The sequence below is a fragment of the Eucalyptus grandis genome, chromosome 8 (assembly GCF_016545825.1).
Source record: "Eucalyptus grandis isolate ANBG69807.140 chromosome 8, ASM1654582v1, whole genome shotgun sequence".
NCBI lineage: Eukaryota > Viridiplantae > Streptophyta > Magnoliopsida > Myrtales > Myrtaceae > Eucalyptus > Eucalyptus grandis.
In genome coordinates, this window is record NC_052619.1 from 8966781 (window position 1) to 8985556 (window position 18776).

The 18776-nt window shown below is 41.7% G+C and overlaps 2 protein-coding genes across 3 annotated transcripts; one reads left to right on the forward strand and one right to left on the reverse strand.

Annotated features, from left to right (window-relative positions):
* Positions 1-206: 206 nt before the first annotated feature.
* LOC104456339 (pyruvate kinase isozyme A, chloroplastic) lies at positions 207-4580 on the reverse strand. Its single transcript, XM_010071110.3, has 6 exons — positions 3855-4580; positions 2591-2681; positions 2290-2483; positions 2018-2139; positions 1440-1918; positions 207-902 (listed from the first exon to the last, which is right to left on the reverse strand). The coding sequence occupies exons 1-6, from the start codon at positions 4431-4433 to the stop codon at positions 601-603; spliced, it is 1767 nt and encodes a 588-aa protein (XP_010069412.1). The 5' UTR covers positions 4434-4580; the 3' UTR covers positions 207-600.
* A 775-nt stretch (positions 4581-5355) lies between these two features.
* On the forward strand, positions 5356-7810 carry LOC104456340 (ADP-ribosylation factor-like protein 5). 2 transcript variants are annotated; one of them, XM_010071112.3, is made up of 3 exons: positions 5356-5582; positions 5725-5944; positions 7247-7810. In XM_010071112.3, exons 2-3 carry the CDS (start codon positions 5753-5755, stop codon positions 7604-7606), a joined length of 552 nt encoding a protein of 183 aa, XP_010069414.1. In that variant the 5' UTR covers positions 5356-5582; positions 5725-5752; the 3' UTR covers positions 7607-7810. The 2 variants fall into 2 exon arrangements, with proteins under 2 accessions (XP_010069414.1, XP_010069413.1); XM_010071111.3 differs by having other exon boundaries at positions 5357-5582; positions 5732-5944.
* The last annotated feature ends 10966 nt before the right edge of the window (positions 7811-18776 follow it).

An 18776-nucleotide genomic window follows, 5' to 3' on the forward strand; every position in this document is an offset into this window, starting at 1 on the left:
CAAACACTTGCAGCCTCAGCTACAGAGATTTCTCAGCGTGTTCCTACTTCCTAGCATTAGAGTCTAGTCTGGTCCGAAGGACGTTCGGATCTTCCTCGAGTTCTCTTCTCAGCTATGGTTCACATAAAAGATTCAAACCCACCACTGACGCAACATTCTCTTCCATGCTCTCGAAACCTCGTATTGCATCTACAAGTCTACAACCGTATCGCCATAATAGGTTCATTTATCGCAGATAGCAATGCTTAGTTTAGGATCCCTCGGTACAGTATTCAATAATCAAGCAAAAAAGAGTTACATTGTCCGGTATTATCAAACCAGGGAAAAAAATGGAAACAATAGCTCCAACTTCGTGCGCAAACTTTGCAATCAGGACAGATACCTTATCACGATCTCTGTTGAGCATTGTCAGCAGCTCAAAGCCAAGCAGGAGATTGCAGAACCAGCCGCAGGCTCAAATGCATACCAATCTGAAGCAGGATGATCCAAAATCTGAAAAAGGAACTTCTTGACCGCAACCCCGTTGTTGAAACTCTGATGATCATCATAATCCAGAATTGCCACTTAACACAATTTACTCACATGGAAAATGAGTACTCCTCAGGGTACGTTCATGACTTGAATAGACTGCAACATGTCGGAAACAGCAATGACAAGATCACCCGATTTGATCATCCCTCTGGCCTTGAGAAGAGAGAATGTCTTATTGAGGTTGCTTTCCATGTCATCAGAGAAGCTTAATCTGAACGGTATCAGGCCCCACTGAAGGTTCAGACGCCTCCTCACTGATGTTGTAGTTGTGAAAGCAAAAATTGGGCAGTCAGGTCGGCATCGCGAGAGGAGAGATGCCATGTGACCGGATTTTGTGTAGACAAAAAGTGCATCCACCCCCAAATTGTTAGCTGCACATCAAATAATAAAATATATTAGACATGAAGAACCAGAAAAGCGTCTCTTTGCAACTGCAGAAAAGACATAGGTATAGTTTCAAGGGTCACAACACTACAATTGTCAACTATGTCCCAGAACAAAACAGATAATGGCACAACAGAATTTGTGACAACATGAAGTATCACAGAATGCCAAAAGAGTAATGCAACAAATTAGAGCAACATCTGACGACATAGAACAGTTATCCCCTCCAAGTTATATTTGGGCAGAGTTTTCACTTAAGCTTCATGGGAATTTCAGCAATCAGAAGCAAGGCAGAGTTATGAATGTCCTATCTTTCAATGGAGAACAGCAATGACATTTGATATTGATTTAAGACACCAAGAATAATTATATGCCATAAACACGACATCTGCCAAAAGTCTGCTGTCATGGATGTCTCTTTGGAGTCAAGTCCTACAGCCTTCGTTTTTTTTTCTAGAATGTATGCCCTCATTTGCCAAGCTTTGAAAGTAATTGTAAAGAAGAGCTAAGCCACAATTACTCACCCATCTTGGCAGCAGAAATGCATATCTCTTCCGAAATGTTGTCTGCAAATGAAGATCCTATATGTGGAAGTTCCATAGCTTCATGGCGTTTCTCTTCCCTCCACCACTTCTCTATTCTCACACTTACACTCCTCAAGACTGTCAATGCCTTCTCTGGGTACTGACCCATGGCTGACTCACCAGAGAGCATCAGAGCATCGGCTCTCTGTCTAACTGCTTCTGAAACATCGGCAACTTCGGCTCTAGTTGGTGTAGGGTACTCGATCATAGATTCAAGCAATTGAGAAGCAACAATAACTGGTCTATTAAGCTGCCTGCAGACCTGAACAATTTTTTGTTGAGCTGACGGGACCTGCTCAAGTGGTATCTGAGCACCCAAATCACCTCTGGCAACCATAGCTCCATCTGATGCTAGAATGATCTCTTCTAAGTTCTTCAATGAGTCAATACTCTCTATCTTTGCAATGACTGAAATGTCCCTGCATATTTGAGTGAACAAGACACACAATTGGCCCTTCACAATACAAATTACATAAAACTAATACACTATAAATGAGTGGCAAGGTACAAGTTCTTACGCATCACGAGAGCGAGCAGCAATGTAACTCTTAAGATGAGTTATAACATCAGCAGACTTGACAAATGATATTGCAATAAAATCAACACCCTCGGCGATCCCAAAATCAATGTCCAGCCAGTCCTAAACACAAGTTCAACATAGGTTCATAAAAATAAAAATAAAAAGGATCAACATTTTGTTTGGCATAAATAGTTGGATGGTAACTTATTCTTTTTCAGTTTTCAACATTATAAGTCAGCATGTAACAAATACATAAAGACAGAGGTAAACCTTTGAAGAAATTGTCGGAAGCATTGCATTACGTTCCCGAACTAGACTACCATTTCTCCAGAAAGTCAAATTAGCACGCGGAAGCAAAAGTCCGGGATCAGTACATTGGCATTTAACATCTGGACCAATTTTCTCAATCACTTCAAACCTCACCATTCCACCATCCACAAGGAGTTCATCCCCAACCTTCACATCTGTGAATTTCAGCAGATTGACAAAACAAAAATACAGTAAGCAGTGCACGATCTCATAGAAGTAACTACTGTTTCTTTAATTAATGAGATTTTTTATAAGTCATTACCTTCAGCAAAACCATCATAATTCACAATGATGGTTCGTTCAGGGAGAGTGGAATCAAAAGCCCTCACGCTAAAAGTCCATATTTCACCATCCTGACAAAAGCACAATCAGTTAAAGAAAATTTTCTTTACAAGCAATGCCATCTGCCACAAAAACTGCAACAGGAAAATATTATAATGGTTCTCTGCAGAACTATTTCAATCCAACTGTTATCTCATGGGATCACATTTCAAGTTTAATTCTTTCCTCTAGGTATATGAGCAATCACTTACATCCAGGCAGAACCTCTTGCACTAGCCACTGTAAAAGGTCTAATTGTGCTCCACTACATAAAAGATGCAATTTTGACCAGCTTGAAGGGCATGGAAAACACAGTAGTGCCACAGTTTGGATTAGTTTGGATTAATATATCAGAAGATAACTGCTCTTGGCCATGTTATTGGTTAGACTGCTTTCTAGTTTGGCTTTTTCCTTTTGATATTTATCTCAGTTGTCCTGTTTTTTCCATATACTTCCTCTACTACTTCGTAATGTATACTTTCTATGTGAGTATTTAACTTGGTTCTATTTCAATAAAGCGATCTTCATTACCCCCAAAAAGCCCTGTACACAGGATAAGCAGCTTGCCCAAGGAAAAAGATAAGAACTATCAATCAAAAAAGAGACCACCATTCGCCATAAAATTTCATTCCACAAATACAAGCAGTTGCCATTGAAAGAACAACAGAACCTAACATAAGAAAGCAAAAACATTCACATCGTTCCTACAAAGCACGCACCCAAGATAAGCACAAAAGCACACATAAGCAAAACTCAGTTTCCTAGTCAGTCTGTACTAAATCCTATTAAATAAAAAAGAACAAAAAAATCCCTAGCATTGAATCAGCACCAATGCAATTTCAAGTACGATGCGCACAAATTGGGTGTAAATTACGATAGAGGACGGCGTAGCTCCTGTCTTGCCCTTGACTCAGCATTTAATTGGAGAAATGTTATCTATTTCCATGATTGAATGATAAATCAAGCATGAGCTATAATAACCAGTTCCAGTTCACTTAGACACATTGGTAAAGGCCTTTGCATCATGCAATTTAATATTCCTCACAAATTTTTCTGCAATTGAGTTGCACTATACGGAGAACAATGAAAATTAACAAAAATAGAAACGTAGTTTTCATCAAGTCCCTTCCTTTTTTCTTCTGGAACCGGAGGTATCACAATCTTCCGCGAATGCGAATTCGGTCGGAACGAAAGAACAAACGAACCTCGGCTTTCGCAGAAGCAGCCCCGCCGAGATCGCCCATGTGGATCTCGCTCCCTTCCGTGTCCATCATTATGGCGACGGCGTAGCCCTTCTCCTCGTTGAGCCGCCGGACCAGCTCGATGACGCGGCGGTGCCACTCCCGCGTGCCGTGGCACATGTTGATCCGCGCCACGTTCATCCCGCCCACCGCGAGCGCCTCCAGCTGCTCCGACCCGCACGTGGCGGGGCCGATGGTGCACACGAGCTTCGTGCGCCGCGTGCTCCGGAACCCGTTCTCCTTCAGCTCGGCCTCCGTCACCGCGTCCACCTCGATGGCCGCCGCGTCGCCGGCGGACGCGGGCCGCGAAATCACGGCCCCGGCCCCATTGTCCGACACCAGGACGCGCGGGGCCGACGGGGACTGCGGGTTTCCGTCGGACGCGGAGGCTCTGATGGAGAGGCCGGAGAAGGCGGCGGCGGCGGCGGCGGAGGGCAAGGGGCGGAGTGTGGCGGGGAAGGAAGGCCTGGGGTGGTGGTTGGATTTGCTCAGGAAAGCCACGCTCGGCGAGCCGGTGAACAAGTGGAGGGACTGCGCCGACATGGCTCGATCTCCGGCGGAGGCGAGGGCGGCGGTGGTGATTGCCGCGGAGGAGGAGGAGGAGAGTGGAGACGACGGGAGCCAAAGGCGGAGCTTTTAATGGGTTTTTGGGGACAGTGGCGGAGTTTCCGAAGAGGGGAGAGAGAACGGAGAAGCGCTTTCTCGGCCGTTTTGGAGCTTTGCGAGTGTCGTTTTGGAAGGAAAAGCGTGCGTTCGAAGGGCGCGCCGTTTCGCTCCAAAACGACCCCCGCGACGAAGGGAGCGGAAAGAGCAATGACGAACGTGCGGCAGGATGCGCCCCGGGGGAAGGGGGGGGCTTAAGCCACGCGGCGCGTGGCTATTGGACTGACTGAGCTAGGGGGAGCGTGGGGCCCCGAACGATGGGCGCGGTTGGATCAACCCCCGCTTTTTCTTTTCGAGACTTTAGGACTTGCGTGAGATTTTTCGCTTTTCCTTTCCTTTTTTTTTTTTTTTTTTTTTTTTGATACTTTCTAGGTTTCCTTTTTCTGTTTATTTTGGGCGAACCTTAAATTGGAAACTATTGACGAGGATATGCCTCCTAAGATCCGGAAGCGGATCCAGGCTTCTCCCGCCTGGCTCGGTGGGTGAACAGATTTTTCACGGACTTTAATGAACTAATGAGATTATGTTAAGTAACAAAAAAAAAAATCCTAAACTTATTATATTATTAATATTTAATTCTAACTATTTTCATATTTCATTGGACCAATGAATCCATCCGACTAATTGCGGTAAGATATTTCAGATATTATACAAAGTCTTGGGCTCAAACATAAACTGGATGGCTCATGAAATACTTGCACAAGCCAACGTGGCACGCCACGTCATCTCCACGCGCAGGGGGTGGGGCCCAGTCAACTCCCCGTCACGCCTCCGCCGATCTCCAAGTCATCATCACCGCCTCCGCATCGTCAAAACTTACGACGGTCTCAAACCCTCTCCTTCCTCTCTCCCCTCTCCTTCCTTTTGCCCTTTTTGCCAGAACAAAAGCAGACCGATCGCGATCCAAAACTAAAACTTAGCTAAAAATTCCACGGATCAATTGCCGATTACCTCCCTAAAGAAGCGATTTTTTCCCTCCTCTACCCGACGAAACGACCGCCTTCCTGACCTAATTCTTCCCCATCTCAGGTTCGGTTTCATGGATTCTGCCTCCTCGTCTTGTCGATTTCTTGCTTCCCTTCTTGTTGGCGCCAGCTGATCGAAATTCGATGGCTGGGCCTTTTGAATCCCTTCGCGATTCGAGTGAATTTCTGATTCTTGGGTTTGGAAGGTTGTAGGTGCTTTGTGGGCGAGGGGGGATGGGGGCGTTCATATCGAGGTTCTGGTTCATGATGTTCCCGGCGAAGGAGTACAAGATTGTGGTCGTGGGGTTGGACAACGCCGGGAAGACGACCACCCTTTACAAGTTGCACCTCGGGGAGGTGGTCACCACGCACCCGACCGTCGGGAGCAACGTCGAGGAGGTGGTTTACAAGAATATCCGATTCGAGGTGTGGTAATAACGAATCCTTTTCGTGCGTTTGTTGTTGTGTGCGAGTTCTGGTGATTAGTGGTGGGAAAATGCGATCTTGGATGGTGCTGCCATCAGTGCTTAGGGATTGGGATTCAGAGTTCCCTATGATTTAGATGATTTAAGCTTATGGGCTGCCATTTCGATCGGTTGCTGTGAGAAGGGGAGTCTACTTTTGTTGGAGTTGTGATCAACTTTGCCTAGTTTAGCTAATTGGGTGGTTGAACTTGGTGATTTCAGTTCTGATCTTGACCCTCTCAATATGGATGTATGTGTTTATATGTGGTGATGGCTTCCTTTAATGGGCCGTGGAGTGTGGATTTTTTTGTTGATCATTGCTTGAATTACTTAAATTAAAGATTTCAAGCTAACAAGGACTTCTCTTGCCTTTTCTTGTTAGAGATTTGGATGTTGTGTTAGTAATTGCAGACTATCATAGCTTGTCTTGCCTCCTGGACAACTCTTTTGCTTAAGGTTCTTTATTAAAAGAGTTCTACCATATGGTCAAAAGAATGTAAGCTCTGGCAATAGGGTTTTGTTGCTGACATATGACTTCATTTGCAAATTGATGTTCTATCTAATAAGATGGTTTTGAATTTCCCGTGTTAGTTTGTTGTCAAACTCTGATGATTGTTCATCTTAGGTACTCGCAGCACATGCTGCCTTCATTGTGTTGTATGCTGCATTTCTGTTTCGATGCATCATTTTTAAGTTGCGTACTTGGATACTTTGGATTGTGATAATCTGTTTTTGTCCCTCAATATATTGTCTCAGCAATTTCAGATAGTCCTCTGTATGTTTTTATTATATTACTTTAGCATCCTTGGTAGAGCCAGTTCAAGCCAACAATTTCACACGAGAGTCAATCATGCCATGCTCTTATATATTTGTTTCTCTGTCATCTTGTGTTTTCACTAATCAAAACTAGTCTGATTATGAAGAAATAATTCATGGATTAGTCATTAAGATTTTTCAAACAAAATGGCACAGGAATATGTCTCAGTTTGTTAGTGAGAAATATGTTGGAGGGTAGATGAGTCATGAGTATAAAGGAAGGTTGACAATCAATAGATACTCTAACGTTCTAACATATATGCAAGTGATTTTGGTCTCATGGCGCATCTGTCAGATTTAGCTGGACATGGAAGTTACTAGACAGTTCATGTACTAAGAAGATCTTATGGTGGCCAATGTTCTTGAATTAGTAGAAAAGCGTCGGTTTAACAAATTTGGTCCGTCAATGAACTGATCTTGCTATCCTTGTGGTTATGCTTGTTATCAGGTCTGGGATCTTGGTGGACAAGAAAGATTAAGGACATCATGGGCCACATATTATCGGGGAACTAATGCTGTTATTGTAGTGATAGACAGCACTGACAGAGCACGGATTTCCATTATGAAGGATGAACTATTCAGGTTGCTAGCAAGTGAGGAACTTCAGCAGACCGTGGTGTTGGTGTTTGCAAACAAGCAAGACCTGAAAGATGCCATGACCCCGGCAGAAATAACGGATGCACTCTCTCTTCACAGCATCAAGAACCATGATTGGCACATTCAAGCTTGTTCTGCCCTCACAGGTGATGGGCTTTTCGACGGTCTTGGATGGATTGCTCAGAGGGTCACCGGTAAGGTGGCTAGTTGAAAAACAAAGAGAAATCTCCAGTTTTCTTGTGTATTTGCTGTAGTTGGATGGGTCTCCTCTGTAACCAAACAAATTTGTAGATTGATCCTTTCTTTATTTGCCTTCTGTACCTTGAAATGACAAATCTGTTTCATCAAATACTTGTCATGGAGAAAATTTGCTGAATGAAACTCACATTCCAATATGAGGTTACGTTTGCCATTAGCTATCCATAGCTGTAAAGATGTATGGTCTGTATGTATCTTAATTTACTATAATTTTTGCCTATATAGTTCCTTTTGATTCCGACATTACTGGCGGTCCTGTTTTCAAGAAATAACGAGTTTAGTTTGTGTGAAAATCAGCCTTTTTTATCATTTTTAAGCGGATGAACAAATCGTGTTCTCTGTATATACATGGCCGCTAATTTTTCAAAACTACTATCTATATACCCACACGAATAATTTGCCGGAAGATCATCCTTTATTGATCATCCAGATTCACCGAAGGGCCAGAAAGATCATAGTACTTGGAGCACATTCACGGTGTAAATTCAGCATCTCCCTTTAAATGTACGTGAACTGTGCCATGTACGTTGTTTTTAGCTGGTTCGCTTGCCGAGTTGCCCGTTCGAAGTGAAGGCTTTATCGGCAAGGACGGTATAACTATTCTTTATTGCCTCAATGACTATGTGCAAGATTCCGACGGCCGAAGAAAGAATTGCTCTCCGTTGGGCTACATGAAAGCTCGAGCTCAAATTTCGAAGACAACATGCAAATGCTTCCTGTTGTGTCCGAAGCAGCTCCTCCCTGAATCAGATTGAGTACGTGCGGATGGGCAGAGCAATTAGTGTCTGCCGAGTAAAATTGGCTAAGCCGAAACTACATTATCTTCGTAATGTCCAGCATCAGTATGCCTGCTCTGTCCCTGCAACTGGTGGTGACCGAGCTCATGATCTGCCGGAGGATAGATTTCTCTGCATCCCCGTTGCAAGCATCATTCTCTTCAGCTCATAAGCGAGAATGAACAAGAGAGATTCCGGCTGAATGAAAAAGAGAGATTCCAGCAGGCCTTAAGTGGCACTAGCAACCGTAGCTTTGCCATTGCTGTGGCGAGCCTCCTGACCAACAAATGTAAGACACTACCAGAAGTTATATCGCTGTGGGTAAGGACTGCGTTGCCATTCTCACCTTGTCTACTTCCTGTGAAGTAATGTATCGATGAACTGGGAAAAATTACCTGAACAGCTGCCATGCCGACTTTTCCTAGTGAAGAGATGAGCCTGCTCAATTGAGCCTGTAGAGGCGTTTCCTCACTTCTGTGATGACTACATGAGCTTGTCAGTGCTCCCCATTTTGAGGTCACACCGACAGATGTTACTAGCATCCTGGCCAAAACTTGTCACCGACTTTTGTGCCAGAGAGCAAGAAAGGGTGCCCTTCTAGGAACAGTCCGTCTGCTGGAACATTGTCCTGTATTCAGACAGATGATATCTCCCACAACGATATTTTAAATTGACAAACCAAAGGACATTGACTCTTACGTCATTTTCTATATGAAACCAATCATAGTCATACTGCTTGCATGACCAGATATTATACCCCGCAGAGACCATGATTACAGGAGGTAGAACAAAAGATATGCTTACAGCTTCGTGCCATCCTTCTGTAACTCCATGTCTTTTTATGCCATTACCAAAACCAATGGAAATTGGCACACTTTCAGAAGAAAAAATAAGGTTTCGTCTTACAAGTTCCCATATAAAACGAAAAAAGCTCCTATTGGGTAGCTCCTAGTACGTGTTTGATCCAAATGACTTCAGCCAACGGCCCGCGTCTTCCACATTGCCGCTGATTCCTCGCTCCAGAATTGTTCCAAGAGCAGAGTCAACAAAACGGGAACCACCAATCATGCGAAGCCGGACTAAATCTCTATTTAGATGGTAGTTTGATCAATCTTGAAGCTTCCCTCTCTCAAAATTGTATATAACACGCTGGTGCTAGGATGTTCATGTGAGGAAGTATCTTTAGGGCAACTGCAGAAGAAAGATTTACACCACTGTTTGGCTTTGCTAAGGGTGGCAGCTGGGAGTCTGAGAGTATTCCGAGGCTGAATTCCATTTTGAAAGCAAGTGCCTTCGTCAGTTTGTACTCTGCTCGTGCTCTCTTCATCGGCTTCAGGGCAGATCATCCATTCATCGATCTTATAGTGAGGTGATGACAATATAAAAAGGGAAGGACCAACACTCCACTGCCCTTTTCATACTCTACAGTTTTGGCGAGATTAAGCTTGATCTTGACAATAAGGATGATCCCAATTGCCGATCGCCAGCCTTCATTGAACTTTTCGAACATTGTCCCTGAAGAGGCCAAGCACCCTCAAAGCAGGAAACAGAGAAGATGATTGAAGAATCAAAGAAGCTTTCACAAAGAAAGGATGCTATGTAGTCCACCAATTGCAGGAATTAGTTCCCAATGCAGGAATCCTCGAAGAAATGGAGGTTTATACTGAGAGTGATATAATGGAGCGATAACATCGGTCTTGTTAATGGAAAGCATGTCCATAAGATAAGACAACACTAGTAATTCCATGGGATTGACAGGTAACTTCTTTATAGAACTCCTGATCAATGAGGATTAGAAAACATGGAGTAACTGATAGCAGGAGCCCGGAAATTGTTGCTGTGAAGGAGGAAGGATGAATTCTGACATGACGCTCAGGCGCGCACCCTAAGAGCAATCTTTTGTAATTGGATTGGTGCCCCAATTAGATTCTCAAATGACACTGACTAACGTCAATAATGTTTGTCTTGTGAAGAGCAATGAACGTGTCTCTGTTTCAAAAACAGGTCCAGGAACCACTCCAGGATTTCTTCGTTTATGGAAAAAGGCTTCTCCCCTCTCGCTTTGGCGTGGCTTGCCCACCAATCGGCAATAGAGCTGATCCAACTAGAGATTACGTACTCGTTGAGTGAGCATTACTTGACCATGTTTCTTGGCTGATAAGTGGAATCTGTCAACTGTTGATGATCGCAGAGGGTTTTTTAGTGATTGCTCTGCATCAACGCATGCTGATTACACATATGCAAGTATGCTTTCAACTGGAAATGCCTCGGCTGTAGATGTTTTCTTTCCTTGCCTTGACAATAAAGATGATGGTGAGGATGTTGGATAACGTTATGTTGAGGTAATGGTGTCTTGCTTTGGCTTGTGACAAAGATCACATCCAACCAAGTAGTTGGGCTGAGTTTGATAATGAAGACCAAAAGTGAATACGAATTTATAGATTTCGCAGCTTTTCTGGCTTTTTCAAGCATTCGAACCATACAGATTTCTATTAATAAGTCCAATTACACTCATATCATTCTCTTTTCTTCACTTTAATTATCAATCAGTCGTGATATAGAAGTTTCTTATAAAGTATTGATAGCTTGAGATCTGATTATTGGGTTTGTGGAAACTCTTGATATAAACATTACCCACATTTATTCCCTTACCAAAGAAAACAAAAACATTACCCACATTTATGATATTTTGTCATCTATTTTTTACATATCATATCTTTGGTTAAATTTGTTAGTCAAACTTTCAATCAATTTTGATTGCATGGTGCTGTTTGGCCAAAAATGGAGGTACCAATAGCTGGTCTTTTATGTTCAAATTTAGCACAAATGAATATGAAGTGTCACATTAAATATTGCTGGCCTTTAACCATTGATTCATCGCACGTTTCATTCGTAGATTATCCCTAATTTGTAACTTGGGTCAATTCAACGCAATAATTGAGTTTGAAATCAAAGGAGTATCGCTCAATCAATTCTGACTGCATCTAGATTGATTGGATATCCAGAACCTTAAATAGTATTTGGGGCCAAAAGTGCATGTGTTCAATGTGTTAAAGTCTTTTTGTGGGAAACCTAGAAATTTAGGAGCTTCTCCCTAAAACGAATATAAGCCACGTCATCATTGGGGGCAGGGCAATGACACTTTCTCCATTAGCGGTGACACGTCATAGATGACGTAGCGTATCGAGTGATGTGTCATAAGGCATTATATGACGTGGCGTGAATGCAAACGAACAAGTGTCTCCCCACCGCCTGCTCGGTTTCCTACTTTAGTCCTTCCCGGAATCACCACCGTTCCGCCGCCCACAAAATTGCTCGCCGGCCGCGCCATGAAAAAGATGCCTCCTCCCTCAGCACCAACATCATCCGACTCACTCAGAAAACTAATTGCCTCGAGGAAACTAATTGCCACGAGATCAATTGGGTTGCTGCTCCACGACCCGTCCGACCCGCCGGACTCCCCCGGCAAAGCTCCGTCTCGGTTCCCTTCGATGCCGGATGTTCCAATCGCTCCGGTACCGTCGCCACCAACTCCCCATGAGCCTCCGCCGGAGCCTGAAGTGCCACCGCCTCGACCAAACGAGGACGCGGGAATCCATCGACCGCCAACAAAGCCGCCGGACTATGTGCCTCCACCAGTGATACCGCCGGATATTCCGCCCCGGAGAGGTCCGGCCGTAGAGTAGAATTTGCAAGAGGCACTGACGGTGTGAGATGGCAGTGTATTGCGTCTAAATTTGGAATTTAGGCGCACGGCGTTGCTCTTAACCGCTAGCAGTATTAGTAGTAAATAATAGTAGATTCTTGCTTAGTGTCACCTTTTGACGGTATCGATAGCTTTTGGCGCTTTGTAGTGCAAATTGTTCATTGCTGCTTTTGAGTCCTATACGAGAATCAATTGGTTTGCTGATAAATCATGCGGTAATGTATTAAGACTTGTTATATAAACAAGGTTGTGCCGAAGGACAATCCCGGAACAATCTAACAGCTCCGGCCCACGTCGGAGTAGCCGCCGGACCTCCTCCGGCCCAATGCGTCACGTAGCTGTATACGAGCTACCCGAATTCATCAGTTGCTTAAATCTCTCTCGCGTCCGGTTTCTACGGGTGGTTGGCTCTTCAAGACCTTCCGGAGCCTGGTCGCTTCAACTTTCTAGAAGAGCACGAACCTTAATGAAGACAACCTTGGACTCTTCTGGTCCGTCTTCTCTCGTTCCCAGTCTTCACTTCATCGCAGACCGTCTGTAATTATTACTTGCCCTTTCGGAAGTTCCGATCTTTATCGTTGAACACGACCGAAGCCACGAACGAAGACCGTTGACTCATTCAACCGTCCGACCCCCACTCTCCATGGACAGAGGTCGTCGTGGCAGTCTGATCGCGTGTGCGTCGACGGCTGATCGCGTGGTTCCCGCGTGTGGAACCCGCGTAATCAAGGGTCGTAGTCATTTTGAGTAAGTCAAGGAAAGAGGTTAGTTGGGCTTGTTCTCGTGACACGATTTGAATACCAAATAATACCAAATACAGATATCTTAGGATCCGTTCGTTTCGCGGAAAATTGACCATTTTCAGAAACTATTTTCCCGGAAGTCATTTTTCAGGAAAATGATAATATTTTCTGGTGTTCGGCTAAAACCTAAAAATGTTTCAAAAAATATTTTTCGATATTCAGTAAGGAAAATATTTTCTGCTCGCCAGATTGGCAAGCATGAGCATTAAGCTCGAGGCTCGCTAGATTGACGAGCGTGAGTTTGAGATTGATGAGCTTGAGGTTCACTTGGTTTGGCGACTAGCTAAGAAAGAAGAATATGGGAAACAAAGAAAAAGAAAAAGAATAAAAGAGAATAAAAAGGAAATTAAAAATAATTCGAATTAAAAAAAAAAAAAAGAAGAAAAAGAAAGGAGAGGAGGAAATGAGGATTTGTAGAGATATGAGATAAAAGAAATCAAGTGAGTAAAATGTTTTCCATTTTTCAAAAGTGGAAAACATTTTCCCCCATTTTAGAAGACTTTTTTCCTTTAATAGGAAAACATTTTCTCCAATGAATTTATTTTCAGGAAACGAATGCCGGAAAATCCGGAAAACATTTTCCCGGAAATTATTTTCCGCGAAACGAACGGAGCCTTAAATAGAGGGATTAGTTTTTTTTTCCTTTATGTTGTTGTTGTTGTTTTAATACATATTATTTTCATTCATAAATCTCAAGTTTGATCATACATTAGAAAAGCTTCAGAACAGATTAGAGTTCAAGTTCAACCGAAAAATTAAGAGTTCAAAGGGCTTCAAGGATTTGGGTAGTCCAACTTGAATAGACTTGTGAAAATAGGTCATAGAGCTATTTCCTAACCCATCTTTAATGGGTTATAGAGATTAGTATATTCAGTAAATGGTTCATAATTAGAATGGTAAAGTCAATAATAATATGAATGTTAAATAAATTCATGACTTATTTAGGTCGAATTCATTTTGAAGAATCTCTTTAATCTTCATTTAATCTCGCGCACGCTCACTCCTCGCTTTCACCTTAGTTTAAATATGAATTTTCCTATTTTTGATTAAATATTGAAGTATGTTATCAATGACAATGGGGTTGAATATGTGTTGGGTATGAGTTGGATAGGTTATAGATCATTAAATTTACATTATATGGAAATGAATCAAAATGGATTAAACTAGTCAATTTGGGTTGGGTCATTTTCTATTTGACCTAACTACGGTTTGACTAGTCTAAATTAAAATGAATGACATTTTGACAACTCAATCCGTTACTTGATTCACTTTACAGTTGGACTACACTAAGATAAAAAAAAAAAAAAAAAAAAAAAAAAAAAAGTCTTATTAGGCTCGAGCATCATTGATAAGAGCACTTATGTTACATCTTGGTTGATCTACACTGAACACCTCTATTATATGTCAGATCGATATGCTTTCAACTCCAAACGCTCCTCATATCGCGGTTGAAAATGGATTAGGTTTCTAGGAGAGCAGTTGCTTCAAAAGAAACCGAGTTATGGTTGTATTCGACCAGCCATTCCTCTACTTTTGAAAGCCCAGTGTTTGAGATGTCGATTTTTGGGGATGGGTAGAACCAAACTTTTTTGGTCCAGGGACATAGCAAAAAGACATGTCTAATCGTCTCAGTTTACTGGTTACACAAATTGCATATAGGATCAGGTACAGTTCTCCTTTTGCATAAATTATCCTTGGTAGAAATAGCATTTTGAAAAAAAAAAATAGCATTTTGACAAATACTCAAGAGGAAAAACCTAAATTTTGGGTACTGCAGGGGTTTGCCGTACTCTGGTCCAAAGAGCACAAGGTACTTGAAAAGCGGAGGAGGCCATGTTAACATCCGGTTTCGCTTGTTTCTGTCTGTTCTCGTCGTACACACTTTTTCACAGTGAAATTCCCAGAGTCTGACTGCATCAACTTATCCTCTGTAAGTTGAGAATCGAGAGGAACAGCAAGAATTTCCTATGTAGTCTCTTTAAAAAAATGCCCGTAAGATCTGCTCTTCCCATTTAAACGCCTCCTTATCTATCAAATCGGGAGCCATACTAGGCTCCCCTTGGCTAGCAGGTCGCCTGATCAATCTCCTTTCGAGTCGTTCGACCTCTCTTATCTCGATGCTCTCCCCATTACCCACAACCCACATAATCGAGGGTCATATTGCTTGGCGCCCCATAATCAAGCTCTACGACCCTCGAGATGGGCGAGTGCCTTTTTTTTTTTATCGGAATGGGCGAGTGCCTTTTCCTGCATGGTAGAAGTCGCATTGGGGATGATATAGACCCTTCATAAGTTGACCCCATAGAGCCGTGGGTTTTTGTATTATCCTCCAAGCTTTGCTTCCCCAGCATGGCTCTAGTGAAGGTTATCATATCCCTAAACCCCAAATGGCCATTGTTCATTTTTTGGATGTCAGCAAATGGGATTTTCGAGTAAGAGTAATTCAAAGTGTTAACCCAAGCTAACGTAGAATTTTGTACAGCTTGCATTTTTAGTCGAAAGATTACGTTTTAAGTTTAGCAATATAACTCCGACCAAAAATTAAAAAGCTTAGTCGGACCATATATATATATATATATAAACGTTTAGCAATATAACAAAACTTATACGAGTAATACAGTGATCACTCAATTCAAAGTCAAAATCTCGCCAAATATTTCTTGTGCATTGGTATCGAGAAAATTATTCATAAAAACTTAAATATATTGTACAACGACAATTCAGTTTTAAAGTTTTTAATTTGACCAATTTGTTCTTAAACTAATTAACAATTTCTAATAGTCTTTTCACTAATTTTGATTAGATATTATTGATGTGGATGATTTTGCAATTTTTAAATTTTTTTGAATTATTATATTGCATTTATTTTCCTATACTTTTTTTCCCATTTCCCACCACTGATTGCCAAGCCTCGACGATGCTCGATGGAGGTCGCTTGCCACAGGCAAGGGTTGCCATGCCATTGTCGGCCACAAAACCTCACTTGTGACCCACGAGGGCATCTCAACCCTCGCTTGTGGCCAGTGACCTCCGCCGACCATTGCCAAAGCCCCAGTGATCAGTGGAGGGAAATAGAAATAAAGAAAAGGGCAAAAAGAAAGGGAAGAAAATTATGAGTAAAGAAAAAAATCAAGAAATTTAAAAGAATTGCAAAAATCATCCACGTCATTGCCCATCTTGCCATATAGGACTACCGGGATCCACATTAGTAATTTCTCGCTAAAATTGGCTCAAAGAGCTACATTGACGAATCATCAAATGATTTAGAACTAAATTTATGAAATTGAAACATTTATGATTAAATTGACTATCATATAATAAATGTAAGACTTTCTAAATAATGATGTCCTCCAAAATTTGACAGCAAAAATATATACATACGGAGCGTTTTTGTGTGAAAAGTTGTTTGAGACTCACTTCTAATGCATGTGAGCCCAACTTGGATGCACACTCCAGATGAGATGGATGCCACCTCTCATGTACCGAAAGCATGCAGTAGACTGGCTTCGTACTTGTGATCAACTTTCAGGTGGATCAATGAACATGTAATAGCCGAGTTCATTAGTTAAACGGTCATGAACAGGTATAGTGTTGAGATTTGAATGAATGAAACAAAAAGAAAACCTATTAAAAATATGCAAAATTCTTTCTCGTCATCGTATCAAATTGGACTTAACCTTCATTAAAAAAAATTTAAACTAATAAAATATGAGCTAGCTAAAACATATTAACCACTTCAGACCATATAAATTCTTAAATAGAAGACTTTTCTAACCTGATTCACGTTCGCATCTTAACATTAAGTTAAAGGGAAATGGTACAAAAAGAAAAAAGAACTATAGACCACGACTTTATTTACGAAAAAGAAATGGTATGGAAATAGTAGCTACGCTGTCCACATGAATTCAGCAAAATCTTGGGTGGCAGTGGCACACCGAATGGATCGAAACTCGCTCTGAAAACATCTCTTCCTGTTGTCGTGTCGGTGTCCATGTTGCCGAAATTCAAGAAAACGCGTTCGACAGCCATGCGAGTCGCGCATCCCCCCACCGACCATCGGCCCTCATTTATGGAAAAACGTACAGGTTACAGGGCGACCAATTCTGATTGCGCGTATGACCTCCCACGCATCTTGGTTCCTTATAAGATGAACTATAATACCTATGAGAAAAACAAAATCAATTTCTCCAATTCGCCTCGAAAAGAAAGTCGTTGGAAGCATGCAATTTACTTTTGAATTGTCAGCTTTTGTCTCTTTAAGTTTTAGAGCTTGGAATGAGATTCTTGTTTAATTTTATATTAGATACTTAAGAATGTTCAAATCTTCGGAAGCATTACAAAAAATCACATTTGGAGTCATCGTGAATTTGTGAATCTTAAATTTTTGAAAGCTAGAATAATTTATTTTATTTTTGTTAAATTTGTTGGGAAATTTAAAGGGAGCTTATTTAGTTTCTTTTTTATTATTATTTTTCTGGGTGTCTCCTGGTCAAGATCCACTTGCCACCAAACCAAACAATATTGTCTAGAGAGAGAGAGAGAGGGAGAGAGAGAGAGAGAGAGAGAGAGAGAGAGTCCTCGCCAAAGGGTAAATGCCATTGTGGTCCTTTTGGTTTCCTATTTTTCTTGTATTCATTTTTGGTTCATCTATCTTTTCTGAGCCCCACTCGTCGTTTGATGTTTATGCTAGCTTCAACCCATATGTTGATGCTGAAAAAAAAAAATTTAATTTTTTTGACGTTTCCTAAACAACAGTTTTTTATCAACTCCCGATCAATAAATGAAAGAAAAACAAAAAGATGAGCCAAGGATGAAGTGGCTTTTGGGAACCACAAAATTTTGGCCAATTCCAAGGGCAAGGCAAATTTTAATGTACATATGGGCACACTTGAGTCGGATTCAACTTAGGAACTAGACCGAACCCAACTAATTTGGATCGATCTTTTCAAGTATGGTTCTTAGGAGAATTGGTACAATAGCCGATTTCGCAATCATATAACTAGCCTATGGCCCCTTTGATTCTCGGTTCCAAGGTCACAACCACTCATTTTTTTGGGAAACCGTTTCAACCCCAACTCCTTTATCTGATTGAATCGGTTTGAAATGTCTCCTAGGAAAATAAAATAATACTCCTGCACACATCAAGAGTAGACTTATGGTCTCTAACTTGAACAAACAACAATAAATCACTTGATAATCAAACATAAATCAATTCTGTTTTTACAATAGCTCCATCATGGTCGGCGAAAGGCGATCTTGACATGACAGGAACGAGCTCAAATCTGAAACCCCCTCCATGTTTTCTCGTGATAAAGAGATGATCATATTCATCATTGCAACGTGAAAAGGAAAAGGCCAAAGACAAAGACTAAAAGAGAGAAAAGCCTTTTGATTTTGACTGGTCGCCTACTTTCTTTGGTGGAGATGTGTGAACGCTACTAGTTTTTCCAACACGAGGAATTCCATCCCTACTTTCAAGTAAGACACCAGTCAAAACTTCTGAAGATTCTAACTCCCCCGTGTACGAAAGGCCCAAACCTCTTTTACATGCATCGTCGACGTTCCCGCTTTTTACTCTTTTATGTTCATAATTATATCCACCATATCTCGCTAGTATATTACAAGAAGATAAATGTTGCTGGTAGATTTTCTCTTTCCCTTTTTGACTCAGCCCGCCTAGATTGAAATAATTCCCCAATTCATAGGGTACACCTCAATGACTTTGTCAATCAAGAAGATGCATGATATTTTGGAGAGATGATATCTTGAGCATTGATGGATGTACGCGCCATCCTAGAGCTCATTATCACAAGCAAACTCCTATTTTCGTAGGCATCT